General features: G+C 38.4%; 1 protein-coding gene across 2 annotated transcripts in view; it reads right to left on the bottom strand.

The window, feature by feature from the left end:
• The window catches only part of LOC124711827 (flotillin-1), a 142,766-nt gene extending 126,520 nt beyond the window's left edge, over positions 1 to 16,246 (bottom strand). The window contains exon 1 of one of the 2 annotated variants that reach the window (XM_047242419.1): positions 15,996 to 16,246. In XM_047242419.1, the coding sequence (XP_047098375.1) occupies positions 15,996 to 16,047 (52 nt within the window). In that variant the 5' untranslated portion in view covers positions 16,048 to 16,246. The remainder of the gene's footprint in view (positions 1 to 15,995) is intronic. The other variant, XM_047242908.1, reaches the window with a different exon arrangement.
• Positions 16,247 to 18,052: the final 1,806 nt, after the last annotated feature.

The following is an 18,052-nucleotide window of genomic DNA, read 5'->3' as shown; positions in this document are numbered from 1 at the left end:
ATCTGTCATTGACTGGCATGACTAGGACTGTTGAGATGGTGGATGTCTTGCAGTTTAATAGTTTTGAACACTGATGTTGTTCTCTGCAGTAGTGTACAATGTGTCCAGGGCACCCACAGTGAAAACATACCAGTATGTTGTCTGCTGTCTTCCATACATCTGTTTTCACCGGTGCAGTGTAATTGGCAGTGTCAATTTTACCTGCGTTGGTCGGATACCATTATTCCGAAATGGCCAAGTCCATACTTCATGGCGCAGTCTACTAGTGGTGGAGATTGATGTTAAAGATCAAAACACCCTTGTTTGACATTCTCTATTACTTCCTGATTTGTGGGGTTGAAATTCATGGCTGCTATCCTTTGTGTACTCTGTGTGACATTCCTGGCTGCCATAAATTACTATACCTCTTCTCTTATTATCTGGCATATGAGAGAGAAAAGTTCATGGTAGTCTTCCTCAACTGTCATTTGTACCACATACGGTAGTCAAAAGTCATACTTCTTTTGTTCAGTCCTTTTATGATGCATTTCCTTGATTCGCTGGCACCACTTTATGAATTCATCATCCTATACCAGAAGAGCACTGTACATGTTTTCTGTGAGTCTTTTCATCAAGTGGGAGTTCTTTTCAATTTCTGTCATAGTTTGGTTCACAATGTGGCACAGGGCCAAGACATTCTGTATGTACGACTGCAATTTCCTCATGACACTGAACCCTGTTCTTCAGTTGTTCTTACTACTGTCACCAAACGTTTTCTTCAGTTCTGCCTGAAATTTCTCCCAGCTATTGATAGAGCTTCTACTCATTGTTTGCTAATCACTGGTGAGCTGTGTTACCTAGGTAAAATTACACATCAAACATATCATGTCATCCCACCTGGTTTATTTGATGACTTGGTCAAATCCTTTCAGCCATTTTGTCAGGTCTTGACCAGTGTCTCCAGGAAACACTGATGTGTAGATGATTTACTGCTGTTTTGGGATCCACTGAAAGCACATTTTTTACTGAGATACTGAGACCAGTGTACAGCTAGAACTGAACTGAAGTCCTGGATGGAGAAAGTAGTTATTTATATGTACATCCAAATACTTCAGAATGCCAGTATTTACACAACCATAAAATATTCTAGATATACAAATACTAAAAACATAAGACATTTCAAGAACCTTCCAGAAACAGTAAATATGAAATGACAAGTAACTGTTGATGGTAGGGTTTGAACCAGTGACCCGCTTCATGCCAGCCAGGAAGTCTAACCAATACACCACACTGCATGCAAAAGACCTAGCAGCAATATTAGCCTCAAATCCCCTTGCTGAGATTATGAATTGGGTCTCTGCTGGTTAAGTTACCAAATCTATGGCTCTCTATGGTCTCATTGATAACACAATCCCAGAAGAAGGAAGCAATAGGGATGACCTTAGTGTTTTTATACTCTATCTCATGTCCTGTGCTTCCACAGTGAGGCAGCATTTGGTTTTCAGTTGCCATGGCTAGGTATGGCACCAATGTTCATTGCAGCTACCTTTAACATCGCTCAAATCTATCCTTTACCCTATTAAGGCACGTACATATGTTAAAAAGCTCTCTCTCTCTCTCTCTCTCTCTCTCTCTCTCTCACACACACACACACACACACACACACACACACACACACACACACACACACACACAGACAGAGAGAGAGAGAGAGAGAGAGATCACAGAAGAAAGTATTCTTTAGCTAAAGGACACCCACTAGTTTACTAGCACTTGGACAGGATGACCATTGATGATAATGTCAATGAGATTTCCTGACATCTTGGTCTTGATGACGGTAACCCAAGTAGGATTTTCTTCTGTGATGGCCTCACCTTCTTAGTGTGGCTGACTGTCATTTCAGTATTTGACACAGGTTATCCTACAAAGAGGGCTACAGAATACGTTTTCATCCATTTTATTTGCATTCCAGCACACATTTGAAGAGAAATGGTGTAATTTTGATTTTATGTATAATATCGGCAGGAATAATAAATGGATCCATAACTTACAACTCTATGTTTTACACCACTTCCCCATGGTGGAGTCATGACATGACACTTTCAAAATCACTTGCACTCTAAGCTTTCACAGTACTTTATAATCAGTTTCAAGGAAAAATATTGACCTTTCTAATTCAGTAATCTGTGGCAAATGATCGACTTCAGATTAAATATTTGTCCAGAATATGATCTGCCCTTCCTAAAACCATATTGATATTCACCTAAATTATTCTCCAATGTTATTTCTACTCTGTTTAGTACAATCTTGGAAAATATGTTATATGCAACTGGTTGCAAAGAAATTCTTCTGTCGTTAACATCTCGTTTATTGCCTTCTTTATGTACTGGTTGTACCAAGGCCAATCTCCTGGGAGTTTTTCTGTTTTACAAGTTTTCTCAAAGATTAATTTTAGCTCTTTTTTCTTTTGAGTAGAGCCTATTTCAAAAGTTCTGCTGTAATAGTCTTCTCCACTAGCTTCATAAGGTTTTTAATAACGCCTTCGATTTTTTTGATAGTTGGGGTAAGTCATCCAGATTTTCATGAGTGTTTGAGTATTCAAACTTTTGCATTGGTTCTGGACATTTAAGAAGCTGTTCAAAATATTTTTCAAATATTCCAAAATTTTCAGTGTTGTCCAAACCGAACTGGTGAGCATCATCCCACACTCCTCTGTTGTTAAGAGTTACATCTGAAGTACATCTACCTAACTTTTTAGATCTCACATACTACTCTAAAGGTTTACTGGAAGAGCCCTCTTTAGCAGATTATCTACATATACTAAATCTCCTTTTACACTTGCTGTTTTACCACCCTCTAGCCTATAGCCTTGTGACTTACAAGGGTAGTTATTGTAACTAAATCGAACATATTAATTTCACATATAAAAAGTGAACTGTTGTTTTTAAATTTTATGATCTTTAGTTTAAAATTGCAAGGAATGAAAACAAGAAACATTTGTTGGTATTAATAGGAATCAAACCTGGGTCCACAAATTACCAGTCAGTGCTACACGCCACGTCCCCACAGTGCCATCACAACAACGGGCCTTTAAAGAAGTTTTCATACCCTACGCTTGTACAACACGCTACACAAAATATCAAAGAAAAATACTGAGCTGATACTGTGAGCATCATAAGAGTATTCATAGTGGCAGAAGGGATGGCATCAAACAAAACATGCACAGCAGAAAACAGACAGCTATGTCGCTTCTCCGAGCTGATTGTAACGTATCCGACCATTATTTCAGCACTCAACACAGGTTTCTAGCTATCACAGACAGCATGCTACAAAACATGCTTTTGTCCACTTTATTAGCACACCAGCATGCATTCGGAGACAAATCGCATAATCTTAGTGTGGTATTTACATTGTGTTAAAGCACATTAGCACATGATAACCAGCCACCACTGCCCAGCACTGTGGTAAACCCCCATTATTTTTTTTTTTTTTTTTTTTTTTTTGCAAAACCTTATAAAGAACAAAACTGTTATCCATATGTATTGTACATTTTCACCACATCTCTTCCTCAACCGCTGAAGCAACTTCAACCAAACTAGGTACTCATATCTTTTACTGTCTGGCAACAATCACTGGGGGTGGGGGGTGGGAGTAACACCCAGTACCTAACATATCTCAGGAACAATGAAATGCATGAAAAACTGCCACATCACACATGACATTTGAATGTATTACTTCTTTACTACTAATTGTATTTGCAATAAATTTCACACCCAGTATCCACATATGCCACTAAATGCATTTACAGAAGTATATTGTAGTACTGCACACAGATACGATGTCATAAACACTGAGATGCTTGAAAAATTGCCGCATCATGCACAAAGCTCTAATACACTTATTCTTTACTACTAAGACACTCATAGTCGAGTCAAATTAAAGAAATCTCTGACACCTGGCAGTGCTTTTGATTGCTTTCAACTGCTAAGTGCAAACGGCCTTAAGCGAAAAGAGGAGCATCTCTAGAACTATGAAGCAGCGGTGTCACACAGAAGTATACAAAATAATGTATTTTGCTAACCCCAGCATACAGAAACTGTCTGGGATCACATTTCTTAATTTGGATACTGTATTTGAACATTATGCACATTTCTTTGTAGCCTACAAATGTTTCGTAATTGCAAAGGTGTTTTCAAAAATACATGGACATGAAATTTTTTTGATCCTTCACTACAAACGTAGCTCATTTTTTGTTTTGTTTTTTGTTTCTAGCAGAAGATTGGCAAAATGAAACCTGGGCAGTGTCTGGTTTGTCAGATAATGCATAAATAAATTTACTCCAGCAGCTCCATGTGGCCAAAGAAAGAAAGAAAGCACCATTCACTTACAGACAAACACAGAAGATTTGAAAATGTCACTTGAAGTGCCTTATCCTCAAGGAATTATGGATCTGCAAATTGAACCTTCCCACATTCCTGTTAGCACTGACATTCTTCCTGATATCAAAAACATTACTTTGCAGGTGCCTTTTATAGCCCATTGCTGCCAATTTTTAGGAGAACTATGTTCCGCTTTCATAGAATATTCTCATGTTCATATCATCATCATCAGCAGCAGCAGCAGCAGCAGCAGCACCACCAGCCAGACGGTATCCACTGTTGAACAACAGTCTCTTCTCAACTTCTCCAGACATTCCAATCTTCAGCTATAAACAATTATGTTACTTTTCTATTTCTAATGCCATCTGCTCACCATCAATCAGCTCATTTTCATGCTCTTTCCTTATGTCTTGGTACCGAATAACCTATTTCATTGCTCCATTTACCATCCATTCACGAAGATATATGCCCTCTCCACCTCTGTTTTATTTTCATTACTGTCATAATCACTTTTCTCACTACAGTCTGTTTCTTGATGTGTTTATTTTCTTGTCTCTCCTAGTAATTTCCAATGTCCATCTGCATTTCTCACTGAGTAAACCCCAGTTTTTGAATGATTTTTTATGTTGACTGTACATGTGCCATTGCTGTAAGACAAAATTTTTAATACACACTGACTGTAAACCTTTCCATCAAACATCAGAAGCTTAGTTTTTAAATCTCTGTTTAGTTTAACAAATGTCCTCCTTACTTTTTTTCTGTCCAGTTTATTTCTTGGCTATCTATTTATTCTGTAGCTGTCCTAAACACTATATTAAGTTGTTCCATTTGTTGTTGAAGATTACCTCAACTAGCTGCAAGCAGTAGAGTTCTTTACCCTCCCCACAGGACCTCTTGGGCCCATCAGTATTGACTGACCGCACTGTAATCCTCTGCTAATGGTGTCACTGGTTGCTGTATGGAGAGGCGTAGGGTCAGAACACTGCTCATCCTGTTATCAGTTTTTGTGACTATTTCTCAATCAAGAAGCTCCTCAGTTAGTCACATGAGGCTAGGTGCACCCTGTTCCTTCGCAGTGCCGAAAATTGAGCCCGGGTCCTCTGCATGGCAGTTGGCCATGCTGACACCTCAGCTAAGGAGACGAGCTCTTGTTATGATGTGGTATGAGTCAGTTTTAAAATTGCGGTACACTTTCCGCGTGAAAAATATGGCAACACGCTGCAGGAAAATTCACATGCATTTTTCATTTAATATGAGACTGATTCTGCAACTTGAGGTTGACAACGATTCACATTTCACTTGCTATGTTTTTATTATTAAAGTATATTGGATCACAGTGACTGTTCTTACTGATTTCTATGCAGCTGTATTTCCTTTCACGCAACATAATGTTGGGCTCACTTGCTTTTCTGGATTATTGTTAATGTGTATTTTTGAAGATAACCATCAGCCAGTTTTTGACAAAAATATGGCTTGCAGAAAACAATAGCAAATCATTTTGAGCTGCTTTTCAGAAAACTAGTCAGTGATGATACAGCAAAGGAGCTGAATTGGCCAGTTTTTAGAAGTGGAAGGGCATTTTGTTATTTGATTTCAGTTTTATTACAACGCTTTGTCTTGACGGGATTTTATGCTGGAGCGAACCTTGCTATTGGGTCACCGTGTTTTGCATTTTCTGTTATTAGCAGGTAGGCATGGTTTGGAGGGAAAATACAGCAGGATATAAGAATGAGCTAAGACTATCAGAGTTGGTGCTTATGCACGGAGGCGAGTGGATCGAAAGGATCCATGTGAAACCACAACTGGAAGAGTTGGTGGATAGACATGGCAGAAAGCACATTTTAGTGATGACCTGAGACCAGAGTTGCGGCCAGAGCAACATGCCCTCAGCCACAGTCACAGAGCCATTTCCGTGACAGCAGGGTTCACCACTCTTTACAGTGAGCACTAATAACACTGACATGGTAAAGGATTCTTGGTCCAAACTTTTGTAATTCTGTCAATCACCCGTCTCAGGTCCAGCATTGCTGTAATGAGTGTACAAGCTTGCAAGCAAGTTAAGTTACTGTTTTTTGTTTGACATTAGTGAGGTTTCGGATTTTTTCTGTGTTTTTGTGCAAATCCCCACTTTAGGGTCTGTAGCTAGGACCTTAAAAAAAATCACATTATTGATCAAAAGTTGTGCATTTGAAATTTATAGCTTAGATCTTAAAGCCATGATAGGCCCACAATTAAGTTTTCTGGGTCGGAGTGACTTTCCTAGTGCAGGTGTTTTTTTCAAAGCAGGTATGATTTCAGTTGCTGTTTGGAATTAATTTTATTATCTATTAATCCTTTACATCACTGGGTATGTGATCTGAGATTTTTCCGGCTGCATACCTCAAACCTTTCTGTGTGACATCTGCTACTATCACTATGTATGAGGGAGAACTTGGTAGGAGGAACATTTGTTTACAAATTGAAATGAAGCTGTTGGGTGGGTTATGAGCCATGTTTCGATAACTCAATCATCAGAGCACTTTCCCACAAAAGGCCAAAATCCCAGGTTCATGTCCCAATTCTATACACAGTTTTGTAAGTTCCTTTTGTGTTGCTTTTTTTCCTGCTTTAATCACTTTTATTCACACACCCCTATCTCAAAGAGGCACTCTTTTCATTGACACCAGATGGCTTTACTTTTCATTGACACCAGATGGCTTTACAAACCTCATGTGGGATTACTTCTCTTGTGCCATTATTAATTATCTGCATTTCTGACTCATCTCTAAGCATACAAACATACCCATGAAAATACAAATATTTAATTCTAATATTTATTATTACAACCAACTGTCACATATTAGAATTATATTTCAGATGTTGCACATTTATTGACACTTGCTTTTGTGTCAAGCTTTCATACATCTTCGTATGTTTGTAGAATTTTCTCTCTGTTGTTGAACAAACAAAATGTGACATCTACCCTACATATGTTTCTGTTTCACTTCCTTCACAATCTTATCATTTTCAACCATTTCTCTTATCAAAATTTCACTGTGTCACCTCACAATCTGTTGAAGATATTTCTGAACTGTTTTCTTTAATTCAGTTCATTCTTTCAAGTTGCCATTATGAGATCATCTTTTCTTTTGCCATTGTCACACCAATGAATCTTTTGTCATTTTCCCCAAGTACATTTGTTACATAACTGTTACTTTTGACTATGTCTGTACAACGACTTTTCAAAATATCAGCCTATTTTCAGTAAATAACAAATACTTTAAACAATCTCCTGTCACTATAGTGTTGGATCCATGGGGAATGTGCCTGAAGACTGCTTTTGAAATTAGGCATATCCTGAGCAATGCTCACTTTTGTCAGCGGCAGGTCCTTCCAGCAGTGGATGAAGATAAGAAGAACCAGGGTGTCAAACTGTTCAAAGAATTGTTTTATTTTTCACCATGTTACATTAAGGATGCCTTATCATAAGGCTACATCAGACTTTTCCATTCCACATAAAAAGAGTATGTTTCAGCATAATACAGTGGATTTCAAGGCAGGAACGTACTATTTCCATTAAGAGCATATCTACTGTGGGTGGGGGGTGATCAAATCTTATAGTCACCAACTCCAGAGCATACATTCATAGAGTCACTGGACACCTATGTGCTGGTGTCCAAGACCACTGTACATCTGCAATAATCAACTGAAAGGTAGTGTGGTCGTCATCATCAAAAAGCTCAGACTACAGCCAGTTCTTGTGGCAAGAGCTTTGAACTTTGCAGTCATGGCAATGCCCATACCTCAAGTTCTGTGGCAATCAGATCAAATCGCCAACAGACAGAGCAGGAGATGGATAGTGTGCTGAAAATTCATTTTTTCACTCTTTCATGTGGGGTGACTAAGGCTGACACAATACTCTTATCAAGCAAATTCTTGTGTTCTTTGTTTTTATGTGAACTATTCTCTTTCCTCTAGAAAGTATGTTGTAAGTCTTACAGTAAAGAGAAAAAAAGATAACTGTTGCACTTTTACCTGATAACTGCTCAAACACAAGGCAGTAGATTTCCCTTACTGTTAACTATGGAAACATGCAAGAGGTAGCATAATAATCTTCCTTTCAAGAATAAGGTGTGATGCCTAGTCTGTCTTTGTAGGTCACTTTTATTTCGGTAGCATTATGAGAGAGATAAAGAGCCCAAAAATGCTTGGCCTCAACAGTGCTAGCACCACAGCAAGTAACGATAAAATCTTTTTGGGTAAAAAAAAAGTTCGAAACAATGAGCCTTGTGTCAGTAATATGTGCATTCACCCACAGAAAAATGTCATTTTATTTAAAATTAGAAAATACTTTTAATGAGGTTTCCAAGGGACTCAACAGTGTGGTCACTTGTCGCTTTATCTTTATACTCAATGAGCCACTAGAAGAGTTTTGTGAGTAATATAGGAAGAGTTGAATTATATGGTATTTCATTTTGTAGGATATTGTTTGATTAATATGGACTTAGTATTGTTTCTTCATTACCTTTTTCTTGTACATGTCCATGACCGATCTTGTGTAGTTAGTGAGTGCATTAAGGAAATTCAATACTGCTACTCTAACTTCTCTTGAATAATATATGAAGAACTATCATACTGAAAATCTGTGTATTGTCTACAAATGCATACAACATCAGTTGGATAGTATCAAACTTCTGTCAAATCATAATGTTAATATGAACACTCTACACAGAAGTCAGTCTGTATAAAGAATGAATATGAATGTAACATTTCTGTTTCACTGTTCAACCCCAGAACTATGGTCAAAAATATACATTCTCCAAAAACTTCATGCTTCTCCAAAGTAGTCAGGCAGTGCTAAAGAGCTTCTATAATTGTGTACATACATCTACTTCCTCTCATAAAATTACTGAGATTTACATCCCATCTTGAAGAAATGCATCATCCCTTGGCATGATTCTCCACACACAAATAAAATAACAGGTCCTCACAGTATTTGTGCTCTTCTCTATAATAACTTATTTTATGGTTTTACTTAGCGAGTATCATTCTCCGGTAAGAATACGAAGAGATACATATTGCTCCTCTATGATGATGTGTAACAAAATATGTATTAAGAGAATACCGAACATGAATATTAGTAAAAGAACATGCAGGATATGCATAGATGACAGTAAAGTGTGTGTAAAGGCTCCCCAGAACAAGGGCTGTGGTGTAAGATGTGGGGCATTAATTCTCTCTCCTCCCTTGCGGCGACACAAGGAGAGGATGATATGAAAATGGAAAAGGCATTAAACATATTATGGGTCATAAGGACAAATAACTCAAAGACTGATTTCATGTGAAGGGCACATCTAATAGAGATTAAGGGGTAAGTGTGAACCTGGGTGAGAAGAATTTCACTGAAACACTTCAAAGAGGTACACAAAGATGAAGTTCTTAAAATTGTCAAAGAAATGAAAAATTCATATAGTACAGATATTTTTAATATGTTAAACAACCTACTGAAAGAAATTATTCATTACATTGCAGCACCATTAACACATTCTATAAACTTGTGTCTCATAGAAGGGGTTTTTCCTGATCCTCTCATACTATACAAGGTGACTCCAGTCTTTAAGAAGATCCTGTAAACTAAAGTCCAATTTCACTAATTCCTGTACAAGGCAAAGTCTTTGAAGGCATAACTATCAGCAGATGTATGAGTACTTAGAACTAAATGATATGTTAAGTACATCATCATAGTTTGGTTACAGAAACGAAAAGTCATCTGTACATGTCACAGAACTCTTGGTGAGGCACATTTTAGCAGCATTTGAGACCATGTTCACATACAGGTAACTTTATGTGGTCTGAGCAAGGCCTTTCACCATGTTGGCCACTTTGTTTTACTCTCTAAACTGGAGTACTATGGAATATGTGACAAAAGTTTAAAACTCATCAAATCATACCTTAATAAAAGAACACAAGTGGTGAGTTCAGGAAGTCCTCTGCCAAACACACTTGAGGTTCAACATGGAGTGCCACAGGGTTCTAAATTAGGACTACTTCTATTCCTTGTACATATAAACGACTTACCGGGAAACACAGACATAGACATTTATGTAGATACAGCTTTTATGTCTGTAAACCATTTATTTGATAATCTTGTTAGTAGTATGAATATGGCAAAAGAAAATGCAATATCATGATTTAATGCAAATTGTCTATTATTAAATGAGAAAAGGACTCAGAATATGTGGTTCAGTCTCTCAAAGACTGTAAAAATAGAAAAACAAAATGCAAAATGTTTAGGTATCATAGTTGACAATAAACTAATATGGAACTCTCTTGTTGAACACACAGTGGTTAGACTGTCAAGAGTTATATACCTGCTGAAGAGACTAATGTGCTGTGTGGTATTTGAATATGTAAGGACAGCGTGCTTTTTTTTTTCAGCCTGTTTTAAGGTATGGGTTAATACTCTGGGGAAGCAGCAACAAAATATGTGAAATTCTGATGATCCAGAAGAAAGCAATCAGAATAATGGCAAAGGTACATAATAAGACACGTTGTACACCATTATTTATTAAATAAAGAATATTAACAGTTAATCTACACTCATGTCCAAAAATAAAGCAACATATCGTAATTTCCCTGGCACAGTCCTGTGCCTAATTCACAATACATTCAAACAAATTATCACACACATGTCCGTAGATCACATTCTGCATGGAGGGTAACATTCCAGTAAACAGACAACAATGCCAATGACATCAGGTTACCTACAAAATGAGGTAGTGTATGCCGGGCAACCCCACATCCACAACTGCTGTTTACACAGTCACAAACGGTGCAATATTGCACAGAGGATGCATACCAGACTCTCGGTTGTGGAGGACCAGAGAAAGATAGAAAGCAGGACAGTCGCTAACTGGTGTGGCTCCATGGCTTAGTGTGAATCATTCTGTTCTTTCTCGGATGTGGTGACAGTGTATGGAGATCGAAACTGTATCCCGAAGTCCTGGCCAGGGCCGGCCATGCGTGACTTCAGATGAGAGGACTGTTATTTGGCTGTAAGGGCACAACGTCAGCACTGCACACAACTGGCATGTGAGCTCACAGCATCAACTGGATGTGTTGTATAGAAGCAAATTGTGTGCAGAAGGCTTCGGCAGAGTGGCCTTTATTGTCAGAGACCTACTGTATTTCTACCTCTGACATGTCTTCACAGAAGGGAACGCCTAGAGCGCAGCCATCAATATGCCACCTGGTCAGTCGAACAGTGGACAAACGTTTTCACAGATGAGTCCTGATTTCGTCTGGAGAGTGATTCTCAATGGATTTGCATCTGGAGGGAATATGGTGCATGATTACATGATTTTGGGACCCAAACGTTGTGGAAAGACTCTGATATTGAGGAGGATCCTGAACAGTATGGGCAGGGATTATGTTTACCACTCGAACCCCTGTTCATGAAATTACATAGGTAAATCGGCAAGGTTTAACTGCTGTAACGTATCGTGACAAGATCTTGGGACCTCATTTGCGGTTGCTGCGAGATGCTGTGCGCCCAGACTTCATACTGATGGACACTAATGCTCAACCTCAGAGCACACGTGACTGATGTCCTCTTGGAAATGGAAGATATTGCACGCATGGCGTGACTTACTCACTTGTCCAATTTGAATCTCAGAGCATGTTGGGGATGAAACTTCCTGGCAGATTAAAACTGTGTGACAGACTGGGGCTCAAACTGGGGACCTTTGCGTTTTGCTGGCAAATGATCTACCAATTGAGCCACCCAAGCATGACTCACAACCCGTCCTCACAGATTTACTTCTTCCAGTACCTCATTTTCTACCTTCCAAACTTCACAGAAGCTCTCCTGTGAAACTTGCAGAACTAGCATTCCTGCAAGAAAAGATAGTGTGGTGACATGGCTTTGCCACAGCCTAGGGGATGTTTCCATAATAAGATTTTTATTCTACAGCAGAGTGTGCACTGATATGAAACTTCCTCGCAGATTAAAACTGAAGTTTGAAAGACGGAGACGAGGTACTGGCGGAAGTAAAGCTGTGAGGACAGTTTGTGAGTCGTGCTTGGGTAGCTCAGTTGGTACTGCACTTGCCTACGAAAGGCAGAGGTCCTCAGTTCAAGTCTTGGTCTGGTACAAAGTTTTAATCTGCCAGGAAGATTCATATGAGCACACACTATGCTTCAGAGTAAAAATCTTGTTCGTGCCTGGGATGTACTAGGGACATGGCTTACATCACATCAGCATCCACCAACCACTCTACAAGACTGCAAGTAGCGCTGCGGGAAGAATGGGCATTATTGCCTCAAAATGAGACTTATGACATCATTCACAGCATGCCGCATCTTTGTCAGGCCTGTATTGCTGCCAGAGGTGGTCACACCCCATACTGAGCACATTAACCAGTTGTCAGAATGTTCATGCAAATCTATTAAGTTCGAAAAAAATGAAGAACATTCTTGTCTACCATTATGCAATATTGTGGTTGTTTACATTCTCTATTCTTTACATTGTTACTGCTTTACTGTCACCTGTTTATACAGTTTCGTGGCAAAACAAATGCAACCTTGCAAAATTTCTGTTTGATGCTTTAATTTTGGACACCACTGTATTTATTCTTCATAGTGTTAACAATATACTTGCTGAACTACCAAATCTAGTTGTAACAAATCAAAGGCACGACTACAATACAAAAATCTGTACTTCTCTGCTCTTGCCACAAAATAGATCAACAACAACTAACAATAGTAGTAAGTACATAGCAATTAAAATATATAACAAATTGTCTAAACATGCCTCACGCATGCCACTCAAAGTATTTAAGGAAAAGTTACACAACTTCTTTTTAACTAACTTATTCTATTCATTAGAAGAATTTTTAGAAATGCCCAATATCAACTTAAATATGTAAAAATGTATTTTATGAAACTAACAGGTCAAGTGAGCTGACAAAGTCTATTGCATGTAATAATGCTGAATGATTAATAAGGATTCTGAATCAGTCCCCTATGTATTGCTCACACATGGATCATAAGGATAATATTAGAATAATTACAGCACGCCCAAAAGTGTTCAATCAATCATTCTTCCCATGCTCCATAAGTGAATGGAATGGTAAAAAAGCCTCAACTAGTACAATGGGACGTACCCTCTGCCACGCATCTCATGGTGGTTTGCGCAGAGTACAAATGTAGATGATATATCAGTTTGTCACAACTACCTACATTCCAAAAACTAATAAAGATGCAAAAGAAATATTGCCAGTGTTCTGTTCGACTACTGATGGCACATGTATAACATCACATACCAAGTCATCATTACGTTACAAGACGAAGTTGACATTCAGTATCTCTAATCACAATTCGGGTATTTTAAACAGGACAGAGAAAATGTGATACACATTCCCACTGTCAAAACACGAGAAACACCTGTAATATTCACATGTCTAGTCCAGAACAGCCCTATATCGGATAATACAGGAGAGTTACATTATTCAATAGTCTACCTGGCCATTTTAAACATCAAAAAAATAAAAAATCCTTGTAAAATGAACTTAATCAATTTTGAGAGAACATTTCTTACATTCAGCAAAAAAGCTTCTAGAACTACAAACGGAATCTGTAACCTTAAATGAAAATGATCACGCAAAGTAGAAGTATGTGGCTGCATATGATCAAAGGTCTAATCTGACACGTAATTATACAGTTATCGTGTTTCAATTTCTGCATAAGTAGAAAATTTGAGAAAGGAATGTGTGGAGGCATTGGGTACATTTTGCTGTGAGTTTTACACAAATTTTGTGGTGTTCCTTCATTCTTAATATTAAATGATACTGACTAAAGACTATACAAATATCACAAGCAAAAAATTAGTACCACCAATCACGCACTGCAAACTACACACCAGTAAGATGATCACAAAACTCAATTAACGGCCAACTTCACATTTTGTAATACACTGCACAAAAACTCTTTCCCTGAATATTATCAATCTGTCTGTAGATTTCAGAATGGATTTTTATATTCTGCTTTAAAAGTCTGTAAAAGGTTGCCTACAGCCATCAGTCAGAAAATTGAAAATCTCAAGACATACAAAATTGTGTAAAAGAGTAGATTATTAGCGATTATTTCTATAATTTAACTGAAAATCTGGCCTCATGGAAGTAAATTACATTTTAACATTCTTGCTAATCAGGTTCTGACTTTTCCAATGCATAGAAAGTATAAATAAAGAGGGACTCCTGTGGCCATTGGTGTGTGTGTTCGGATATGTGTGTGATTGGTGAATGTGTGTGCTTCTAATACAGAAACTTCAAGACCCCAAAAGCTAGAGTAAATACTGCTTTCTGTTCTGTGTTTCTATGTTCCACACATCGGTCACTTACAGGTGAATGGTTGCCTTTTATTTATTTTACATGTTACTCCATCCAGTAACGCCAAGTGTTGCAATGTTTGAAGCGCTGGATAAAAACAGCTAATTAGCAGAGGAAGAGCAACAGAGGTTTATTTCCAAAGTGTCTCTTTTCCCCAATATACACATAATACAATATACAAGTAATTTCTACAATTCTTAGTGTGAGTAGTACAGCACTACTCATAATGTATTTTTGGTGTACTTTACACAGCAATAAATAAACAGCAATTTATGGTACAAAAACAATAAGTAAGGAGAGTCACCACTCAGATCACTTTATTTTTCTCATGTACCAATACATTCAAAGTTGGTACCAGAACAATGTACTGCACGTGTGTAGGGACAATGCATTTGCAAGTGTGTAGGGACAACGCTCACATCAAAAACTTCATAACACACCTTAGTAAGTATTACATAGATGTTGCATATTTCTAGTAGATGTAATGATATTCCGAATTACATGCCAAAATGCCGACCTTACACACAATTTTCTTATTTGAAACTTATTAGTATATAACACAAAAAGTGAAAGTGTAATAACGGAGGTTTTTGTGTATGGGTGTATATTTGAAGCTTTCTACTGAGGTCGCTAAGGCAAACGCTCTTTGTTACCATAACATGCTCAATAATAAGTTAGCGAAATTTATTAGAATTTACTGCACTAAACTCTGTGCTAATAGGGCCCTAAAAATGATGCGTAATAGTTGCTCATATATTATCTACATGACAAAACTGAAGTAAATAATTTTAGTGCAGCTTTTTATGGTACTTTTCACTTATTACGCATTATAGCAAGAACTTAATCTCCTTCGTTTGCTATTTGTGAACTAAATAAATGACACACAACTAATAGCAATCGCCGGCGACAAATTGTCTTGTGCGTGAATAACAGTGCTCTGAACCTATCTTCACACTTCAATGCATTTCTTTCGGTATCACGGATAAACAGTTGAATCAACAATTATATCTTTTCACTGAAGGAGCTGCCGACAACACTCCCGTGCTAAGACGCATAACATGAAGGGACAGAGAACACATATTACAGACACTTTTCTGTTCGGGAGATGGAGGAATGTAAAGCTACAGTATCACAAACTGGTAATAAATAAAAGCAGCATTCCAGGTGTAATCTTTTCCATCTACAAGCATCATAGCCTCGCATAAACATCAACCGTATCAACGATTACGTAGATCAGATTCCAAACAAACGCCACGCCCACTTTTCTCACCTGAAATGACGAGGGCCTCATTTGGCCCACAAGTTACAAAGCCCCACGTCATGGTGCAGACTGAAACAGATGAGCTCCTGTAAAAACTGGAGACTGCTTATAGCAGATATGGCAGACTTATTAAGCTACCAGGAAAACCATTTCAACAAATGGCGTACCCGCCAACGGGGCTTGCGCAGTATGCAACCGCCAAATTCGAAAGTCAGTAGAAACGTCAACATCAACGTTTGCTCCAAATCACTCATTCAGGAAACAGTGTTTTTATTATTCCGTTAATTCTGCGATATTGCGAAACGTAATGTTTTATTTCCTCCAACCACATTTTGCTAATCATGGTTAGGGAAACACACTTGTAATTACACTTAGCAATTTTTTCCAAAGACACAGTGAGAAGAGTTATTACTTATATGCCTCCTTCCGATCCACTAGAAGCTCACTTTTAATTTGACAATCATAAGGAAGACGGATCAATGAGTTCTGAAAAATTACAAGTCCATCCTGAAAAATCGGACATTGCTGCAGTCGCTACCGCGGGCAAAAAAGGTCTGTGTGATTCATGCTATCTTTCTTCGTACATGTAATACAGTAAAGAGGGTAAAGTCGATCCAACTTCACGCTTTTTTATTGTTCCCCACAGTCGTTTAATGAACAAAGTAAGAGGATATGGACTATAAGACCAATTGTGTGATTGGATTGAGGAGTTCCTAGATAACAGAACGCAGCATGTCCTGGTGGATGACATCGGAAGTTCTCTGAGGCTTTTTGCAGATGATGCTGTCGTGTATCGAGAGGTTGTAACAATGGAAAATTGTACTGAAATGCAGGAGGATCTGCAGCGAATTGACGCATGGTGCAGGGAATAGCAATTGAATGTCAATGTAGACAAGTGTAATGTGCTGCGAATACATAGAAAGATAGATCCCTTATCATTTAGCTACAAAATAGCAGCTCAGCAACTGGAAGCAGTTAATTCCAAAAATTATCTAGGAGTACGCATTAGGAGTGATTTAAAATGGAATGATCATATAAAGTTGATCGTCGGTAAAGCAGATGCCAGACTGAGATTCATTGGAAGAATCCTAAGGAAATGCAATCCGAAAACAAAGGAAGTAGGGTACAGTACGCTTGTTCGCCCACTGCTTGAATACTGCTCAGCAGCGTGGGATCCGTACCAGATGGGTTGATAGAAGAGATAGAGAAGATCCAACGGAGAGCAACGCGCTTCGTTACAGGATCATTTAGTAATCGCGAAAGCGTTACGGAGATGATAGGTAAACTCCAGTGGAAGACTCTGCAGGAGAGACGCTCAGTAGCTCGGTACGGGCTTTTGTTAAAGTTTCGAGAACATACCTTCACCGAAGAGTCAAGCAGTATATTGCTCCCTCCTACGTATATCTCGCGAAGAGACCATGAGGATAAAATCAGAGAGATTAGAGTCCACACAGAAGCATACCGACAATCCTTCTTTCCACGAACAATACGAGACTGGAATAGAAGGGAGAACCGATAGAGGTACTCAGGGTACCCTCCGCCACACACCGTCAGGTGGCTTGCGGAGTTTGGATGTAGATGTAGATGTAGATTTTATGGGTTAGTCCTCCAGGGACGTCTCACTGGTCCTGCCATCTGTAGACTAGAATGAGAAACACATGAAAATTCCCGCCGCTGCCAGCAGTCACTCTGGCAACAATCGACAGAGCATTGTATGTCTGTTGTGCTCTATCTGGTGGCAAGTAGACGTCGTTTTGATGTAATTTCGTGATTTTTTTGTATATCTGCAGACAATTGCATTTGTAAGTAACTCCACGATACTTATTCGATATTTTATGCAATTTTCTTCATGTTAACGCATGAAAGAAATTTTCTAGTCCATTCCAACACGTCAAAAATATGTTGTTAACATGTGGGAATATTTGCTCCCGCGATGCCATACTTCTTGCACTTATTCAGACTTTTAGTGTAGACAGTAGGCCTATTTATTGATGTGTTACTAGGTATATTCACTTAGCTTAGGTAGCTGCAGAATTACTTTACCAGAGAGGAAGATGTGCTAGAAT

Source organism: Schistocerca piceifrons, chromosome 1 (assembly GCF_021461385.2).
Source record: "Schistocerca piceifrons isolate TAMUIC-IGC-003096 chromosome 1, iqSchPice1.1, whole genome shotgun sequence".
Taxonomy (NCBI): Eukaryota; Metazoa; Arthropoda; class Insecta; order Orthoptera; family Acrididae; genus Schistocerca; species Schistocerca piceifrons.
Note: the sequence above shows the minus strand (reverse complement) of the source record. Positions and strands in the feature narration are given on the sequence as shown.